The sequence below is a fragment of the Leptonychotes weddellii genome, chromosome 1, assembly GCF_054177405.1.
Source record: "Leptonychotes weddellii isolate Sample4059 chromosome 1, ASM5417740v2, whole genome shotgun sequence".
NCBI lineage: Eukaryota > Metazoa > Chordata > Mammalia > Carnivora > Phocidae > Leptonychotes > Leptonychotes weddellii.
Genome location: NC_138369.1, coordinates 72,107,147 through 72,127,921, shown reverse-complemented (window position 1 = coordinate 72,127,921; position 20,775 = coordinate 72,107,147). Strand labels below are relative to the sequence as shown.

The 20,775-nt window shown below is 38.5% G+C and overlaps 1 protein-coding gene across 8 annotated transcripts in view; it reads left to right on the top strand.

Annotated features, from left to right (window-relative positions):
• LOC115943924 (uncharacterized) overlaps positions 1-20,775 on the top strand; it is a 126,984-nt gene that overhangs the window by 80,685 nt on the left and 25,524 nt on the right. For 6 of the 8 annotated variants that reach the window (XM_081825894.1, XM_081825913.1, XM_081825920.1 and 3 more), the window contains one exon: positions 2,537-2,642. In XM_081825894.1, the coding sequence (XP_081682020.1) occupies positions 2,632-2,642 (11 nt within the window). In that variant the 5' untranslated portion in view covers positions 2,537-2,631. Of the gene's footprint in view, positions 1-2,536; positions 2,643-6,827; positions 6,868-20,775 lie in introns of all 8 variants that reach the window. The other 2 variants (XM_081825934.1, XM_081825944.1) reach the window with 1 other exon arrangement.

Below are 20,775 nucleotides of genomic sequence, written 5' to 3'. Positions count from 1 at the left end.
CACTGGCTTTGTTCTGCAAACTGTCAGCTTGCCCGCCCTCTTCTAGGCTCAAGTGTTGCTGGGCCAGCACAGCCTCTAGGAGTTGTTGCCAGCTCTTCCGGTCAGATAAGGCTGGAAGACACTATCCACAGTCAGTGAGGCTATGTCTTAGCCCCTTTGCCTGGATCGTAAGAGGACAGGCCACCTGGGCTTCTCTCAATTTCCCAAACAGTCTCTCCAGTTGGAAGGGTCTGGAGCTACCCTCAGCCTTGGCTATGAATTAATCCCTCTGCCTATGAGTAACACAGGAGACCACTCCATGCCCAGTACTGGCTTTGCGCTGTGAGTGATCAGCTCTTACCATCCATCTTTTGGCTGAAGCTCCAGTGGGCTTCATTGCTTCCGGGAGTTATCACCAGTGCTTCTGGTCAGATGGGCCTGGATGACACTCTCCATAGCTGGTGGAGCTGTGACTCAGCACCTTGCCTGAGTGTGGGCCAACCAGGCTCAACAGCAGGCAAAACTTCTCATCTGAGGATCTGAATTAGGCAGATCTACATTCAGCCAAGTTCCTTGGTCAGAGTGTACCCCTGATTTCATTCAGCAGATGAGCAAAGCTACTGGTTGGGATTACTATTTGGGCACTGTAGGTATGAACTCTGTCTGCCAAGTTCCATGTGCTAGCTGTGGCAAGCTCCTTCCCACCTTCTCCATCACAGTCAGATTCCCAGAGATTAAGCCCCACAGATTTTCTTGCAGTATCCCTGATGCAAGGTCATGGCAGGAGCTCCTACAAAGTAACCCAATGCTAGGGGCGGGGTGGTGGTTGTTCCCCTCTGGGTTCTCTGTTTTCGCCGGAGAAACTGGAGGCTCAGGAGAGACCTCTCCGCATGGTGCTGCATTGTCCTGGGGGAGGGACAATGCTGTCAACATGTAGCTGCTTCTCTTATCCTTCTAATGCAATTTGTCTTGATCTCTGTGGTGCAGGAAGGTGCTTGTGCCTCATCCGCATGTTCTAATATTCTCTCAGTGGTGTCTTGTTCTTGAATAGCTCTTCTTGTGAAGGGAGAAGAGTCAGGAACAACCTATTTTGCCATCCTGGTGACGTCACTTCCCTGGACCCTTTGATTGGGTGCCAGACGTTGTAAATTATATCTTGTGGGATGCTGATATATTTGTGTTCTTAGAAATACCCTTGAGCTTTGTTCTAGGACAGAGTTAAGTTACTTAGAAACAGTTTGGTCCTTTCTGGTTTTGCTTTTAATAATTGCAAGGCAGAACCAGTGTAGGGTTTAATCATGGGTTAATTATCCCTGACTACTGAGGAAAGATCCTTCTGAGTACTATATTTGATGCCCTGTAAATCTTGAGTTTTCCAGTCTGCCTGATGGGTACAGGCATTGTTCTTACCCCTGGGTGTTCACTGGGCACTGATTCCTCTAATTGTCTAGGGTGATTCTTTCTTTGGCCTCAGGTAGTTTCCTCACATATACACTCTGATCTGTATTCAGCTGAGTACTTAAGGGGGGATACTCTGTAGATATCTGTGGTGCTCTCTCTGTGCACCTCTTTACTGTCTGTCTCCTCAGACTCTCACCTCAATCTCCTCAAATCAAGGTGTCAGCTCTAACCTTGGCGCTCCCTCTCTGGATATGCCCTGGAAACTTCAGTAAGGTAGTAGGCGGAGCAACATAGGCTTCACTTCACTTGTTTCTCACACTTCAAGGATCAATATCCTTCATTACCTGATGATCCAATGGCTTACAAACCATTGCTTCATATATTTTTGTCTAATTTTTGATTGTTTCCGGTGAAAGAGTAAATTGGTTCTTTTTTCTCCATCCTGGCCAGAAGCAGAATTTCTCATTACTTGATTTTTTTTTTTCTCACACTGGGTTCTTTAAGATCAGAGTAGAAAAGTAAAGAATCTTCTAGGGAACTCCCAAACACTTCAGGTATGCAGCATAGGTATTTAACAATTAAACAGAACAGTAGGCCCATCTCAATTTCAGTTCATTAATTTGTTAAAGAAAAAGAGGGATCTGTATGAAATTCACAACTCAGATTGCCATGTTAGCCCCTGTGTCAGGAGGCTTGAGAGCTGAGCTCTGGAGAAACAAAATCCCTGACAGTTGTTGATGTTTTTGTAATAGGAGATTCTGTTATTTTAGCAAACAGAAAGACTGCATAAAAATGTCAAAAAGAAACTACTTTTGAAGAAAAAAATAGAAAGTGACTCACTAAAAGGAACCTACTGGGGATAATTACCCAGAAACTGTGGTAGATCGGGAGGGCTGATTTAAAGTTATTGTTTTTGCAAATTCTGCAAAAAACAAAAACCAAACAAAGATTTTTTTTTCCTGGCTTTGCGAGTAATGGAAAAATTCCTCCCACAGCCATAATCTCATGTAAACTGCTCACATGGATTTTTCTCTCTGACTTTCTCAAAACTCCTTTTCTCTAAGACAGAGCACTGTTGGCTTATGACAAAACATTAAAAGCTATCACTTGAAATAGTGTTTTGATTGTTGATTTGCCATCTGGTAATATATTGTAGGGACTTCAGTTTGTTGGTTTCCTGCCGCCCTGGGTCAGCAAAGCCTGAACTTTCTCATCTGACACCTGTTCAACTCTGAGGATGCTGATTAACTCATGGTGGAAAGGTATCAATTTCACAACTTAGACTTCTGCATTCCTGAAATGCCCTTCTCATGGGAGACCTTAGATGAGGTTTGAATTAATTGAGGTAACTAAATATTCAATCCTTTGGATACCATTACATTCTCTTTCATTCAAAAAAAAAATTTCTTCTCACTTGAACTTTATCACCAATAAAAATATATTTAAAGATTTAATTCAATTAATAATACCTCAAGAATTACCATATTATCTTTGAATGAGATCTGTGCCTTTCTGGCCACCCATATACTAGTTGCTCTTAATTTATATAAATATACTTTAATTAGAATTCAACCATTCAGTTTAAAATTGAGAGATCTTTGTTGAAAGAAAATTTCAAATATAATTTGAAGAGATTTAACAACAAAAAAGGTTAAATATAAACACTAAATGTGAATAAATATGGGATAGTTGACTGGCTTGTTACCGTTTTGGAAATGATTCTGTCTACTGATACTTGAAAGTTTCCAGGTCATGGTTCACGTTAAGTTCTGATAACTGCTGTCATGTTCCCTCCTCTATATTTTCTTTGAGTGTGAACACCCTGGGTTGCCAAAGCTGTAATCAGATAAATACTGAGCACAGTGCTATGCAGCATAATTCCCACTAGAGAAGCTTCGGAAGCTCATGTAAGTTATTCTACTTTAGAGTTATCCCACCTAAGGAGTAAGGGAGTGACAGTATTTATTTATACTCCAACATTCCTGAGATATTGCTTGAGAGTTGCTCCTGGAGGCATGAATTCCAGTAACTTCCAACCTGTTGGACACGTGGTAGAGTGAGTTTCATCAATGGGAGGACACCCTCAGCAAAGAGTTCCTGATGCTAAGAGCTGGAAGTTGGGCAAAGGCAAACAGATACTAACAGGGAGGCGATGTGGGAGAGGCTCTGATACCATATGCTATAAAACTGCACCCAAGAGAAAAGGTAGGACGTTCAGGACAAACGAGTGTTTATTTTTTAAAAAATTCCAGAATAGTACTTGATCTCTTGTGTCAGTTGGGGTAGGGTTGGTTATGCTGCAGTTAAAAAGTGACCAAGTATTAGCGGCTCAGTGCCACAAAAGTTTATTTTTCACTTATGGTTGTCGGGGGGGACCTCTGTGGATTGTGTTAATTCAAAGGGCCCAAGTTGGTGGAAAGGCCACTACCTCAAACTTGGCCAATGATGTATCAGAGGGAAAAGTAAGGCCTTGCACTGGCAATTAAATAGCCTGACCAGAGTGATCTGTGTCAACTTCCATTTACAAATGATTACGCAGAACTAGTTACACGGCCCCAACCCACTACAGTTGGGTACGAGCCATCTACCATGTATCTGGAAAAAGAAAGAAGCAGATGATTAATGACTTCCACATACGAAGACTAACAATAATTTCAGATTGATCAATGACTTCAATGAAAAAGTGGCATTAGAAGAATAGAAGAAAACCCAGTGAGTTTTGTGTACACAGTGATTTTTAAGTAACCTACAAAACCCAGAAATTGCAAGGGAAAGAGACTGACACATTTAAATGCATAAAAGTTTTAAAAGTTTGATATGACAAAAAATACCATAAAAACTAAAGAGTCAAAAGTCCCCAAAAAATGTTTCAGTAGAGCAGAGTAGGTGCTAATCTTCTTAATATATGAAGAACTCAATAAGAGAAATTTCGCACCCCGAAGAAAAATAAGCATGGAAACTGGCAATTCATGAGTCATGGCATTCATGTGGCCCATGACATACAAAATAAAATAAAAACACTGCTTTATAGTCATCATTTGAGCAAAACTGCAAGGATATAATGAGACTCAAGCATTCTCATACACTTTCGAAAGGAGTCCAAACACGTTCAACCACTAATTTTATTTGTATTTTTGAACATATCTACTCACATTTTAAATGCACATCCTCTTTGACCTAGTAATTTTTTGTCTAGGATTTTAATGTAGAGATAAACTTGAACAAATGCATCTAAATTTATGTACGAATATGTTCAATGGGACAATATTTGTACTGACTACCCTGAAAAAAAACAAATATCCCTAAATCAGAGGTTATTTAAATGAATTATAGTACATACTTGTAATGGACTATTATATAGCCATTGAAAGGCATGAAGTAGATTTCTTTGGACTAATCTGGAAAGTCTAGAATAGGTTATTAATGAAATATAGGATAGCAAAAAAATGTAATGTGGTCCCATTTGTGTATGTCTTGTGTACGCATAGAAAATTTATAAAAGAATACAGGAGTGATTGCTAAGAGCGATACCATGTAGGTAGAGCTACCAGGGCTCCAGAGAGGTAGGCAGGGGCTGTAGTGGACATTGTTTATTTCTTGGCTAAGAACTCTTATTGTTCCTCCTTTTTATAAAGTCATACCCTTCTCTCTCACTCAAGTCATATGTTTTGGGCAGGTTATTTATCACTGTGACTGCAGATAGGAGCATAACGCCCAAGCCTGGTCAAATGGCCCATCCAATTCCACCAGCCACACTGATGTGTCAGGGACATTGTGAGTTACAAGCTGGTCAAGTCAGAGTCAGTCTTGGCACTTGTTTGTGAGATGCTGGGAGTGTAAACTCTTTTTTTCTGGATGTGTGTCTGGAAAAATGTACATTGGAACAGCTGTGCCATCTGGATATTATGATAGATGAAACAAAGCATAAGGAAGAAGCAGAGCTTATATATTCAGAGTAAGATCCATGGACATTTCAGTTAAATAAGAAACAAATTAATATAGAGATAAAAGATAAAATAAGCCTTTTTTTTTTTTTATTACCTTAAGCACCTTTGAATTAGGACCTGAGATGGGTTTTTCTTTTCCTTTAATATCCTTCCATTCAGTTTGAATCAACATATGTCACTTTCGTAGTTAAATGTATTTTATAAATAAGATGATTTTATAAATAAATAAATACTTTTAAAAGACATGTACCCTAGAAAGCTTGGTTACATAACTAAGATATTTCTAAATGTAACACAAAACAGCTGCTAAAAAAATAATGAGGTTGATCTAGGTGTATTCATATAGAAAAAACCTCCAGAAGTGGGAGAAAAATTCAGGTTCCAGACAACCACGTAAAATCCATTTTCATTTCTGTAAAAGGAAAACTATTCTTATGTGCATTGAAATTCTGAAAGCTATGCAGCAAATTAAATAATTGTTTCAAAGTATTGAGTTACGGGAGCAAAGTTCACTTCCTACTTTATATGCTAATGTTTAGAAATAGTTTATCCCCTGCCTTAGGTGATAAAGTCTTCAAGTACCAGGTTCCTGTCATCTCTGAAGATAATCTCTAGCTCACTTTGCTCATATTAGGTAACAAATAAATGTTTGTGGAGTGAATGAATATGAAAAGAGGAAAAAAGAAAATGAATTAAGAAGGGCATTTTACCTCAGAATAAGGAATGTTCTATAAGTCTTCTGTGCCTGCCAGGGGCACATTTCAAATAAGTCACAAGACCCCAGAGCAGGCCACAGTTCTACTTGGTCCTTTGCAGATGAAGTTATTCTGAGAACAAGAAACAATTTATGTTTTGTTGCTAGAGATTTCTTTCACAAGGCTGGTTACCGGTCAGGATAAATTAGGGCTATGCCCTAGTAAAAACTCCAAAATCTCAGTGGCTTAAAACAACAAAAATTTATTTCGTGTGCATGCCACATTTCCCAAACAAATTAGCAATGGGACTCTCTTCATTATAGTCACTCGGGAACCCAGGTGGATGGAGGCAACATCTCAAAATGTGCTATTCTGAGGAATGGCGGGAGGGATTTATTTCCATGGAAAATCACCCACATTTAGGTATTTTTCAACATCCTCCTTTGGCCTCGCTTCTCATGAGGCCTATTTCTTATGCTTATATCACAGCCCCTTGTCATAAACTGCTTCCCAGAACACATTCTTTCTCTTACTCCATACCCACAGTGGAGAGAGAGAGACAGACAGAGACAGAGAGACAGAGAGAAGCTGCCTGACCCAAGTGGCTACTTGGCTCTTCTACTCCTGTTCTTACTATATAAGCAAATAATTATAGTACATTCTATACTCTTAGGTGACCATACTTGAGGTTCTATTGATTTCTTCACCCTAATGAGATAAAGAGAGCACTTTTTACCTATTAGCAGTGGGTTAACAATTTTCTTTAAAATAAAAATTCTCTTGACTTTTTAATTGTTATTTGCAGCAAATACAAAGCAAGTTGGTACATTGCCATGTTCCTTGAGGTGAGTGTTGGGGAGGGGCTCAATAAATATTAAGGGGTGAGAACGGTTGCCGTGATTAAAATTAGTGAATAAATGCTTACATTTGAAAAAGTAGATCTTGTTTCATAAGCTCTGAGTAATAAGAGCTCAAATTTCTTTTAGTTATCATGCATGATATAAAATATATAATCTGTTGTGAAATGGGCTGCCCTAAATACACTGCACTGTTATCTTTACTGCCTAATTTGAAGTCTACCATATATAAGCTCCATGCTCATTTTTGGCATTATTCTAACATTCTTTATTTTTAAAAGAATATTTTTTGTTTGTTTTGTTTATAGCAGAGATGTCCTTCTATATATTTTCTGCTCAAGTGTCACTTATTTATAATAAAGCAACTTAAAGTTCCATTGCTAAATTCACACCTTTAGTAGGAATAAATTTGAAGTGACCTTGGTAAACACAAATGGAAGCAAAAAAACACAGAGTATTATATTCTCCAAGAATAAACTTAACACTGTGTATTCCAATAAGAAATAACAGGCCATTTTCAACCATGGCAGAAGTGACTAAGGCTTCACTTGGAAAGCAAGCTAATCTTTTGCAATGATATTTAATTGCAAGGAATTTATTTGTCTAACAGCACAGGAATGATTGATTAAATTATGATGTCATTATAAAAGAATATTATATTTATAAGTAATTTAAATTATGGGACAGTGGAAAAGGCAAGAAATACATAAATTGTCAATCTGAAACGAGATGCATAGTCTCCTATGCATTCAGAACATTGTAAAAAGGATGATCTTTGGTTGCTAGGATCAGAGGTGATTTTTTTAATGTTATTCTCGTTCTTGTAAGTTTAAAAACTTTTTCAAATACATTGGGACAATAAAATTCACTAATTTTATATTTAGGAAAATGTAAACTTTATCTCAAATACCAAGAATTTGTCGTTGTTGCGGTTGTTTGTTGGTTTCACCTACAGTAGGTCAGATATTTACTGGATTCAGTTCTAGGTTTTTGAGCCAAAAAAGATCTTCAGAAGAAGAAAGAAGATAGTAGAAAAGAAACATGAAGATGACTCAAAGTTTGGGAAATATGAGTCAAGACTGTCAGACCAGCAGAGAGCTGGCTGGGTGACATTTAGGTATATGATAGATTCTTGCACAGAGCATGATGGTGATCAAGGACATATCATCACTCAATCATCAATTCCTAAATAATTTTTAAAAATAAGTGAAGTGGGGGTGCCCAGGTGGCTCACTCGGTTAAGTGCCTGCCTTTGGCTCAGGTCATAATCCCAGGGTCCTGGGATGGAACCCTGTGTCAGGCTCCCTGTTGAACAGGGAGTCTGCTTCTTCCTCTCCCTCTGCTCCTCCCCTCTACTTGTGCATGCTCTCTCTCTCTCTCAAAAAAATAAATTAAAAAAATTAAAAAAATAAGTGAATGAATGGCCAGTTATTATACATCTTCCCTGAGGCAATAAGAAAAAAAATATTAAAACTATAGAAAGAGCAGTCTACATTTGGTGTAGGTGACAACATAGGTTTATTTAAAATATAGAAGAGTATAGTACCATATTGGCTCCTTCTGGAAAGGGGAGGGCTATGTAGTGAAAGGGAAAATTGGGGTGCTAATTAAGTATGATCTCACAAAGACCTGATTCTGAGGTTCCTTAAGGAAGGGCCACAAAGACCCAACCCCAAGCAATAAGGTTTCTAAGCCTGGTAAATTGATGTATAATGATAAAGTGACTGATTCTGAACTGTGGGATATTAGTATTTGGATGCAATTGTTATTTCAAAAAGTTAAGCATCACCTATATAAAGCACTTCAGCTAATCTAGAGAATGTCTGAGGTTAAATGATTATAATTTACAAACACCTCTGCAGAGAAACAGGGCCTTGGTTAAATACCTTTGATCTACTAATGTTGGACCAAAAATGACTGATTATTCAATGAAATTGATATCCACAGAGAGCTAATTTTCTTTCTGCAGGTCTAACAGTGATATCAGCAATATTCATATCTTCACGGAGCATCCTATCTACTGTATGTGCACACACTAACACACACATAGTTGATCCTCATTATTTGCGGATTCTATATTTGCAAATTTGCCTACTTGCTAAAATTTATCTGTAACCTCAAACTCAGTCCTTGTGGCATGTTCACAGTCATTTGTGGACATGCAGTTTCTTGTCACCGGACGTGCACCTTCCCAGCTAAGGTTGAGCAGGGCAACATTCTGTCTTCTTGTTCAGTTCTGATACTGTAAACAAGTAGTCTTTTCATGGTTTGTTTGGTGCCACATTTTTTTTTTTTTTGCAATTTTGGTGATTTTGCTACTTAAAATGGCGCCCAAACACAGCTTAAGCACTGAAGTGCTGTCTAGCTTTCCCAAGAGCAAGAAGGCTATGATGTGCCTTATGAAGAAAATTTTGTGTTAGATAAGCTTCATTCAGGCATGAGTTCTAGTGCTGTTGGCCATAAGTTCAATCTTTAGGAATGAAAAGTATATATTAAAGAAGATGTTCTTAAGCAGAAACATACATAAAAATGAGGTTATGTACTGATTGGTTGATGAAAATGTGACCAGCGCCTTGCAGGAAACTCACCCTGTATTTCCCCTACTAAAGCTTGTGGCTCAACCATGATCTCTGGTTGCATTCTTATTTTCTGTATTCTTCTGAACCTCAAAGTCTTCTTAGGGTTTTTTTTGCCCCCTTTCAGCTTTTGGGGCTCAGAAAATCTTGGCTACTTTCTTTGTACGAGGCTTGACTAATATCAGGCTTCAGCAAGTTGCCTATGAGAATACATCTGCGGATTGGTTCTTGTTATCCTATAAGGCTTGAGTATTCCCTAACTTGGCACTAGTTATGAAGATACTAGTCTGCTCTGAAAACTATAAGAAATAGATTAACATAAATAAAAGAGAATGGCAATAAGAAGTGCTGGCTAGGATGCAAAGCAACTGGAATTCTAACACTTTGCTGGTGGGAATGAAAAATGGTTAGGTCAGATTGGAAAACAGTTTGGCAGTTTCTCATTAAATTAAACCTACACTTATCATATGACCCAAAATTTCCACTTCTAAGTATTTGTCCAAAAGAAATAAAAATAGTTATCTATCAAAGACTCATATGCAAACGTTCATGGCAGCTTTATTCATAGTTGTCCCGAATTGGAAATAACCCAAATATCCATCCACTGATGAATGGATAAACAAATTGTGGTATATAGATACAATGGAATACTACTCAGCAACCAAAAGGAACAAAATACATTCTACCAAGCAACACTATAGATGAATCTCAAAAACATTAAAAGTAGTTCATTCTCTCTCTCAAATAAATAAATAAAATCTTAAAAAAAAAAAAAAAGGGGCGCCTGGGTGGCTCAGTTGGTTAAGCGACTGCCTTCGGCTCAGGTCATGATCCTGGAGTCCCGGGATCGAGTCCCACATCGGGCTCCCTGCTCAGCAGGGAGTCTGCTTCTCCCTCTGACCCTCCCCCCTCTCATGCTCTCCCTCTCTCTATCTCATTCTCTCTCTCAAATAAATAAATAAATAAAATCTTTTAAAACAAACAAACAAAAACATTAAAAGTAGTTCAGATCCAAGATATTACATACTGAATGATTCCCTTTATGTGAAACTAGAGAAGACCAATCATATTTAAACAAACAAAAGTCAGTACAGTAGTTGCTTTGGGCAAGGGATGTTGGTGTGGTTGGCTGGGAAGGAGGCAAGAGAACTTTCTGAAGTGAAGGAAATGTCATCTCTCTTCATAGTCGCATGGGTTAATAAATTAGCCAAAACTCATCAAAATGTACACTTAAAATGGGTACATTTTAGTGTATGTCAATTGTTTATCAATAAAGTTGCTGAAAAGTAAACAGATTAGAAGTTCAGTTTACTTCTTTATTCACTTTGGGCACTTTTGGTCCTCCTGTTCCTGGAGAAAATGCATGAATGCCTTTGACTTTTGGAATGGGAGCAGGGTTTTGAACTACAAAGGAAAACCCAAGTTAGCATCTTCAAATTTTGTACCCTTTATTCTGATGAAAGATAGAGAGGTAATTTGAGAAGAGACCCCTTTCCAAAGGTAAGATGTAAGATAAAAGTTCTAAATAGAGACACTCATTAGTCATCCAAGATGTGCCAAGCCAGTGAAATGTTGGGAGTGCATCACTGAGTAAAACATTTGACTGCAAGCCTCATGACTATGAGGGCTTGCCTATCTGTTCAGTGTTGTATGCTTCCAGCCTAGCACTATAGGCTTCATACATGCTTATTGAATATGTTGAATGAAGACATATTCCCTCTTGTTATGGATATGGAAGTCTACTGCAAGAGGAAGGCATTGATTTATGTCATTTTAATAGAAAAATAATTGCTAGATGATAACACATTCAGTGTTATGGTTGTAGAGAGGAGGAACAACTAGCCCATACTAGAGTTTCTGGAAAGGCTTTATGGAGGGGATGGCATCTATACTGAGGAAAATGAACATAAGGAAAGCAGAAGAGAAAAAGTGGAATACACCAGGCAGAAAAATAGCTTATGTGGGACACAGAGTTTCTTTCACTCATTCAAGGAATATTTGCTGAGCAGCTATTATGTACTAGATACCATTATAGATTCAGAAAAGTGAAGATGAACTTGGCAGAAAATAATCTCTGCCATCACAGAGCTTATATTCTTGTGGGGGAGACAAATAATTTTTAAAAATCTTACTTAAATATAGAGTGGTGTTGATAAGAAAAATAAAGGTCATCAGGAGGAAATGAAGCAGAATATGGACCATAGAAAGAGATGGAAGTTTATGTAGGGTTGTCACAGAAGGACTCTTCCAGGAGGGCTCTGAAGGAAGTTAGAGACTAAGCCATGTGTATATGGAGAAGAGCTTTTAAGGAAGATGTGACAGCCATGAGGCAGGCCATGCTTGGCATGGTCATGAAGGGTAGGGATGCCATGTGGCTAGAGAAGAGTAAGCAAAGGGAGGGCGAAAGGAGATGAGGTCTGAGAAGTAATGAGTTCAAGGTAGCAGATCATATAAGACCTTATGAACCATTGTAAAGAATCTGGATTATACCTAAGGAAAACGGGAAAAGATTGGATAAAAGACATGATGTGACTGTCATTGAAAAAGTATCACCATGGCTTATTGGGGGAGAACAGACTGCAGGGAACAAGGGTGGAAGCAGGAGCACAATTAGGAGGCTATCACAGTAATCTGGGTGACAGACAGTAAATTTCGGAAACAGATTGATTGCAAGAAAGATGCTGTAAAGTGGTAAGATTCCAAATAAATTCTGAAGGTAGAGTTGATAGGAGTTCCTGCTGGATTGGATTTGGTGGTATGAAAAGAATAGAAATGTCAAGAATAATTCCAAGGAGACAGCAAACAACACAGGTGTGAGGAAATGCAAGAAATCTGTTGTTGGAAAGAAATAAAGGATAAGACAGAGTTATAGTGGGATTCTGCTACAAAACTGAATAGAAAGAAGCCATGGAGAGACTTGTGCATTTAGTAGAGGCATTTTGTTGGAAATGGGAAATCTTTGGAGGGGTTTCAGCAAGGGAATGGTGTGCGCAGATAGTGGATTTCAATGACATTAGTGTCTAGATGGGATTCAGAGATAATAAAACTAGAAGTAGAGAAGCTGGTTAGGAGGCTCTCATAATGGTCTAGCCAAAGGTGATGGGACCTAACTTAAATAGAAGCTATGAAAGTATGGAGAAAGGAATGGATTTGGGGAGATAGTTAAGAGATATAAAAATGGGACTATCTGCCAGTTGATTGGATGTGGAGGATGAGAGAGAGAGAGAAAAGTCTAAATTGACTCTTAGGTTCAGGCATGGGTGACTGAAAACACAATCACAGCATTAAGATGAATCAGAACTATAGGAGGAGTATAGGATAGGGTTTTGAAGGAGAGTGATGGGTCAGTGTTGGGTCTGTTGAGTTTGCATTTCCTGGCTGTATCAAAATGGATAGACTAAGAAGGAGGTTGGATATATGAACCTAAAACTCAGGGGAGTTCAAGTGTCAAAGCAATGGAGGTCTAAGATAGCAAATAGTGCAAGACTTGCTCTTTTGGCTTCCATGTAATAAGTAGAAATGACCAGGAGGAGCCTTTCCAAATAACTTATAATTATTATAGGACTATTGAACATCATAGAAATATTCCAATATGACATTATTTCATCTATCTGGATTCAACTTTCATGTTCTTTTGGAGAAGGGGTATAAAGGCATATTATCTTAACTACAGCATGTATGCCCAGAGTAATCCACTAGATACCTTGTAGGGATGGATGTTCTCTTTGTCCCTGGAAGCATGAGAGAAGTTAGGAGAGAAGAGGGACAATGTGCATGCTTGGGAGAAGTGCCATAGAGGTATAACAGCTCCATATTAGGAAATTTCTTTTTTCGTTATTAGCTTCCCTATAGATGATATTATTCCTAATGTTGTTAGAATGTGCTGTATACAACTCTCATATGTTGATCCTAGATATAATTACCACATATGTTAACTTTATTACTCCCCCTTACCTGGCTATGGGTTATACAGATATGCAACTTAGACAAGTCTCATAGGTTGTTACTGATATGGTTTGGTGGCCATCACTGAGACTTAAGAATCATGATCAATACAGTCTACAACTGGACATGATGATTTTGTAGTTCTCATCAAATGGTTGGTGATAACCTAGGAAAAGCCTAGAAGGGAAAGAATAGAGGCAAGACTGAAATCTAGGGGATACCACTATTTGAGAGCAAGGCAGAACAGGTAAAGCTTATGAAGGATATTAAGATGGAATGATTAGGAAGAGAAGAGAAGAAGCAGGGAGAGTGTTGACAAGACCAACAAGGCCCAAGAGAGCCAGCCCCTGCCTGCCTCTCTAGGACCTTCTATGACTTCTCTTCTGGACACTCAGCTGAAGACACACTGGTCTTCTTGCCATGAGGCATGATTAATCCTATCTCTGAGACTTTGTACCTGCTATTTTCTTTTCTCCCATATTTATGCAAGCCTGATTCATTCCAATCACTCAAGTCTCAACTTATATAAGTCACCTCTTCAGAGAAATTTTTCCTGATAACCCTAAATAAAAGCACTTGTCACAATCTGAACTTATTTAATTCATATATTTCTTTTTTTATTGCCTTTTTTGTATACACCAGAATGTTGACACAGTGAGAGCCAAAATCTTGTCTTTCTTCCTTGTAGAGGTATTCCCAGGGCCTAGGGCAGTACCTACCACATAGCAGATGGTCAGTAACTATTTATTGAATGATCAAATGTTTCAAGTCAAGGAGCAAAGTGCAAGAAGAAATTTAAGAAGACTAAATGAGCAACAATGTGGAATACAGGAGAAAGATCTAATAAAATTAAGAGGTATCCATTGGATTTGACACAATCTCTGTCCTCAAATAGCTTTTGTTGATGGCACAAAGCATAGATCCTGGAAATGTACAAGGCATTTAAAAGCAGCATACCATGATATGATGTAAATGGCACATGAGTGTGGAGGCATCGAATGAGTGACATTATAAATACTTTTTAATTTACTCCCAGCATAAAAGCTCAGAGGTTTACTTTGCTCTGGTCTTAAGCCACCCACTCACCGCTCTGGGAACCAGGAAAATAGTGCTATTATTGAGCATTGTTTGAAGCCATGCCTTTGGTGCCTGTTGGCTTACAAATATTTCAGTCATGTCTGTTTTCAAGAGGGTGAAGTGCAACTGTTTCAGCTTTTATTACTCTAAGGTTATGTGGTGACTGTTGATCATATTTGTCAGCTCTAAAATTTTGATCAGCTTCATTTTAGAAAGAGATCAGTCATAGAAATATGAAAGGGAAGTTTTTGCATTAAAAACAGTTACTTGAACATTATTATTCAGCTGGATAGTGGGTTTTGATTACTTAAATATGTCAGTTTTTTTATAGAGCTTAACAGATATTCCATCTGCCTTTATAAATTATTTAATGTTACAGATTTTACATTATGGGTGACTGCATGGGCGGGGATGGGAGCAGGCAAAATCTGGTCCTCAATGTCATTTGCCCATATAGGCACCTTTGAAGACATCCATTGTCTTATATGATCCTCAATGATCTCTGTCCACAGTGGCTGTGGCATTCATTGTCTCATCTGGACCTCCGCTGTTAGTTTACTTGGATCACTGAAGACACGCCTACTTCCAGTACGCACAGTCACTTCCTGTCCACTGGTTCTCCTCCTCCCACTTCTGAGCCACAGTGACCAAAGCCAGTCGTCTTCCTTCTCGTCTGCCACACTGCAGAGTGGGGAATTCTGATGTTCTACCTGCTCAAATGTACACAGCAGTCACTTTTTCTCTTGGGTTTTGTCTCCTTTGGCTTAACCTAGATTCTACAAACTTCTCAGGGGTTTTGTCCCCTGCCTTGGGCTTAACCTAGCAGCATGGACAGTGACACTCTTTTAGGAGGACCTTGAAGTCTCTGTGCTAGGATTGCATATCCTTTGCTCCTACCTTCATAACATTCAGGGAATGTTGTTTTCTAAATTGGCCATGGGGACCTAGGGTGAGCTCTGTGCCTTGTCATGATATTTTATCCTAAATCTTTTGCTAGATCATGACTCTTTTCTACTCCTCTACCTCACTGTTTAGGCTTTTGAATCAAAGAGCTGGGAAGCAACGATTTCTTTGTTTTCTTGGTGTCATATCCTTTCTCTGAAACAATTATATAGAAATAGCCTAGCTGACTGAACAGTGGGTAAGCCAAAGACATGGTAAGAGACCGCTTGGGGTGTGTGGGTGGGATCATGCTGGCTAATATTTTAACATTATTATTCTATCACTCAATTAAATGTCATCTTTTTATTTAAAAATAAGAGTTCTATGTAGTCAAATCATGTAATTTCCATTTCAATGCCTCATGCTCTCCATGCATTAACAAGGAGATTAGCAAGAATTCAAAGGGAAAATTAAGGTAGTAAGGTACCAGAATAGATACTAGAGAACCTTGAATTCTTGGATTTTTTTCTGATTCCATCACTGAGTTATTCTTTGTGTTTTGGGTGTGTGAATGTTTGCAGTACTGATCTAATCTGTCTCCCACCCTCTCTGAAGAAATGATGAGTACATAAAGTAAACAAGGGTACTTATTTGGTGAATTTCACTCTCAACCTCCCCTGGCCTCCTCACTCTTCAAAAGCTCGGAAATCTTAACCCTCAAGACATAACACACACATACATGTATATACATACACATGCATACAGACACACATATGTTGGAGTATCATTTGGGTTAGCAAACTCCTCTTTTGGAGTACAAAAGCAACTCTTTACTCAATAGTGGTTTCTTTCCAAAGGAGTCTGGATTTGGAGGTTGAAAGAAAGAAGAAAAACAGAGGAAAAAGGAAAAAAAATAAAGCTTTGTATCAACGTGCATCCAATTTCTGCTCTCCTGTGTCCATCGTTCCATCTCTTCCTCTCCCTTTACTACAAGAACTCTATTTATGCTACACTTGGATAACTCTGGAAACTGGGTTGAAAACAGTTTGCAAAGCTGGTGAGGTGGCGGACAGTTAGAGAATTATGGAGATCTGGAGAACAAAAAGGAGTTGGGGGATGATGACAGGTTGGAGAATGATGGAGAACTGGGAAACTTGAGGTTGTTTGTTTTGATTTTTAGAGAATGACATGTTTCAATAGAGAAGTCATGGGACTCTGTGGTTGAGTTTGGACAAAACCCCAAATCCTAGAGATCCAACGTTTAGATGAGATTAGCTTCCAAGATTAAAGTTGGTGGCCCTTGGAAGCCCCAGAAGAAGAAAGCTCTGAGCTCCTAGAGTAAATGAGTAAACTAATTACCATGCTTCTCATTAAGGCCTTAGTACAGAGGTTATTAAATTGTTAGTAAATTATGGCATGTAACTTTATAACGCACTTAAAACATCTCTGCAAAACCGTGCTGTATGTTCTTGACAATATCCTCCTTGATGCCAGTGGTGGTACTTTTTATTTCTCAGGATCTTTCTACCACACTTCATATGATCTTTGGCTCACAGAAAACACTTCAGACATGCTAATTAACACTTCTCTCCACTGAAACTTAGGTTCTTCTTTCTCCCTGAATTATTTCTAATGTATGTGCTTTCTCTGAGAAGATTGTGAACTTAGTGAAGGCAGGGACCAGGCTTCCTACTTACTTTCCTTTTCCTATCATGCTAGCAGAGTGGTAGGCCCAGAGGGGAGCTCATTTAATACTTGCTGATGGATTGAATTATTGACTCAAAATTTCCTTGAGGTTCTGATGGTAGGATATTAAATCTTTAGTCTGTCTAATGAAACAAAAAACTGACTATAGAATAACAAAGCATCTCTAGATTTCTTAATGGTCCTGGCAATTTCACTAACAAGGATCTTGCATTCATCGGACTTATTTGCTGTTGGCAACAAAAACTTTATTCAAATTAGCTTTCGCAAAATGAATGAACAGATGAATGAATGAATGAATGTAATAAAATTACATTTATTCAATGATATAATTGACAAGTCCAGGATCTTGCTGAGCTGATGTACATCTGTATCTGAGATATCCAGTGATGTCAGTTCAACCAGTTCTGTCTTCTTTGCTAGTCTGCTTTCCTTCATGTTAACACAGACTTCGCCCTCATGGTGGTCCTGATAGCTCAGGTTTCCTTCTTATCTTTCTAGAAAGTCCCAGAGCTGACATTAGATCTCTCTAATAGCCTGACTAGGGTCATCCACAAGGACCTGAACCAGTCATTCTGGCTGAGGGGATGTGATACTGGAATTATCCAGGTCTATGTCACATGCTCATCCCAGAACCAAATGGTGAGCTTAACTAGACTCCAACTGACACTGGGGGAAGGTCCTTTTCCCAATAAAAAATTAAAGCATTGTTTCCAAAAGAAGTGTAGGCAGCAGTGTAGGCAAAAGCCATAGCTATCTACTAGAATTCCTCTTTTTAGTTTTTCCCAAATGAAGCCCATGTTTGAATATATTTGTCTACTAAAATGCTTTCTTATGTCATAATTCATTTCTTCATTGCCTATTCCTCAAAGAAATTAATCTTTCTTTCATGACACAATATTTAGCCAATATAATTAGAGACCAAACCCCCCCCAAAACACTGCAAAACCCAGATGTTGTAGAATTCATGTGTGATTTCTCTTGGACCTTTTGACAAATCGTGAATACTTCTATGACCTTCAATTCTGCTCCTACCTCCTCTGTCATCTTACAAGACTAGTTTGGACACAGCTGCTAAAGTTTGTTTTAGTACAGAGTTTTTCAGACCTAACTGGTACATCAGGATCACCAGGAGTCATTAGGGAATGCTGATGCTCAGGCCCCATGCCCAGAGGTTCTTATTTAGTGAATCTGGAGAAGGAATTAGGCATTGGGAGGTTTTTCTTGCAAACACTCTAGTGAGTTTTTTTTTTTATTTATTTATTTGAGAGAGAGAGAATGAGAGAGGGGAGGGTCAGAGGGAGAAGCAGACTCCCCGCCAAGCAGGGAGCCCGATGCGGGACTCGATCCAGGGACTCCAGGATCATGACCTGAGCCGAAGGCAGTCACTTAACCAACTGAGCCACCCAGGCGCCCCCACTCTAGTGAGTTTAATGGGCAGCCAGAATTGGGGAACTTTGGAGAATTTGCTACATTTGCAGCTACCTTAAGGGGCTCTGTGAATCAGGAATCACAATGAGCACAGTTGTACCTGACATAGTTGCAGACGGCAACTACAAACAGCTGTACCATTCACTCCAGGTGTACCTTTCCCCCTGCCCATCACACCTTTGCAAAAACCAGCAAAAGCAACTATAAAACCCGTAGAGAAGTTCACAGAAACGTTGACACCAAAGATGTGTTTTTCCTTTTGCTCATGTGCTAATTTTCTTTTCACATTTATAAACAGTGACTAGTTTACATTTTTGGCAGGGTTCTGCTTCTGAGCTAATATGCATTGTAAGTGCCAGTTAAACAAAGTTTTCCCAAGAACTTTAGCATTGTTTGTGGTTTAGAGGTCACTCATAATGGCTTAAAGAGTTTAGCTGGAGTTTTGATCTTGCGTTTTTTGCTTTTCCCGCAGAGTGCTATTATATTTTCTTAATTAATTAAATATGTTTCTCCAAGAAAGTACAAGCTGTACCATGAACAATTCTGCCATCTGATGTAAACCGTACATGCCTCCATTTTAAAGAAATTTAGGAAGAAACGAACAATGAAGTAGAGTCCATCAATATTGGTACTGAAAAGGGGACAGGAGGTTGATGTAGGGCAGAATCCACAGAAAATTTAGAAAACCATTAAATATATGTGATGTCTAAACATGGAGGTCGCAGTAGTACATCATCAAAACACGTTTCTGCTCTGGTGTGATGAGAACATTTGGTATGACTATAGCTCCAGGAAATGAATGACCTGAGGATGTAGGAAAAATCAGATTTTAAATATCTATTTCATTTTTTCCATAGATCATCAAAATATTGTCATTATTTTTGCATAGAAACAACCTTTCTCAGATTTTTCTCTCAGCTGCCCCTAAAATATCTGATTTGGGGTTTAGGAAATCAGAATAACACAAAAATAGAACAAACAAGGCTTGCAGGGAAATGTAATTAGTAAAATTCAGGAGCAACCCTGTTTTCACTTCAGAGAGACCACTGAAATGTCTTATCATAGACTGAGAGCATTGTAGAAAATTAACAGCCTCGGGCGCCTGGGTGGCTCAGTTGGTTAAGCGACTGCCTTCGGCTCAGGTCATGATCCTGGAGTCCCGGGATCGAGTCCCGCATCGGGCTCCCTGCTCAGCAGAGGGTCTGCTTCTCCGTCTGACCCTCTTCCCTCTTGTGCTCTCTGTCTCTCATTCTCTCTCTCAAATAAATAAATAAAATCTTTAAAAAAAAAAAAAGAAAATTAACAGCCTCGAGTAAATGAAACTATATTTGAGTCTTCCTAATCTCGCAGTTCAAACTCCGCAACCTAGCACAGTCAACATTCTAGTCCATTTCATATAGCCTGACTTGAGTCAGAGGGAAATTTAACTCTTGAAGTTGATGTGTAAACTGAAAGATAACCCAGGAATTTGCTAATTGTTTCTGGTGTGAATTTTATTACTTTTGGTCAAATACAGAACAAGATTTAGATGGGAAGAAGGAGATATGGTAGGGTGTCTAAAATAATTTATGACAATTGAATAGAACAAAGTTGGAATGAAATATTAAATGTATGAAGTGGTAGCATTTTAGAGATGATATCCTCAAATAACTTACCAGGCCAATAATAATTGTTTCTTTCCTCATGTAGAGAGTGTTTGATATTTTTAGCTATGCTAGATACAATCATCTGGCCATGGAGATTAGTGAGGTCTAAGGGCATGATGAGATAGAAAACAAGTCTGAACACTAATTAAATCTCAGGCCTGACTCAAGGGAATAATCCTTTGCTTATTTAAGAAACTAAAGTGAGATGAATTATCCCATTAAAAAACACCAAACACAATGTTTGAGAGTTCTAGCTGCTCCATGGCCTCACCAACATTTGGTACTGTCAATCCTTGCAACTTTAGACATTCTGGTAGAAGTGTAATGGCATCTCATCATGGTTTTAATTTGCATTTCCCTGATGACTAATGATATTGAACATTTATTCATGTACTTTTTTTTTGCCATCTGTTTATCTTCTTTGTAGAAATGTCTGTTCAAATCTTTTGCCCATGTTTTTATTGGGTGTTTGAGTTCTTATCATTGAGTTGTAAAAGTTATTTATGTATTCAGATGCAAGTCCTTTTTCACATATATATATTGTAAATATTTCCTCCCAGTCTGTTGCTTGCCTTTTCGTTTCCTTAGTGCTGCATTCAGAAAAACAGTAATTTTAAACTTTGATGAAATTCTAT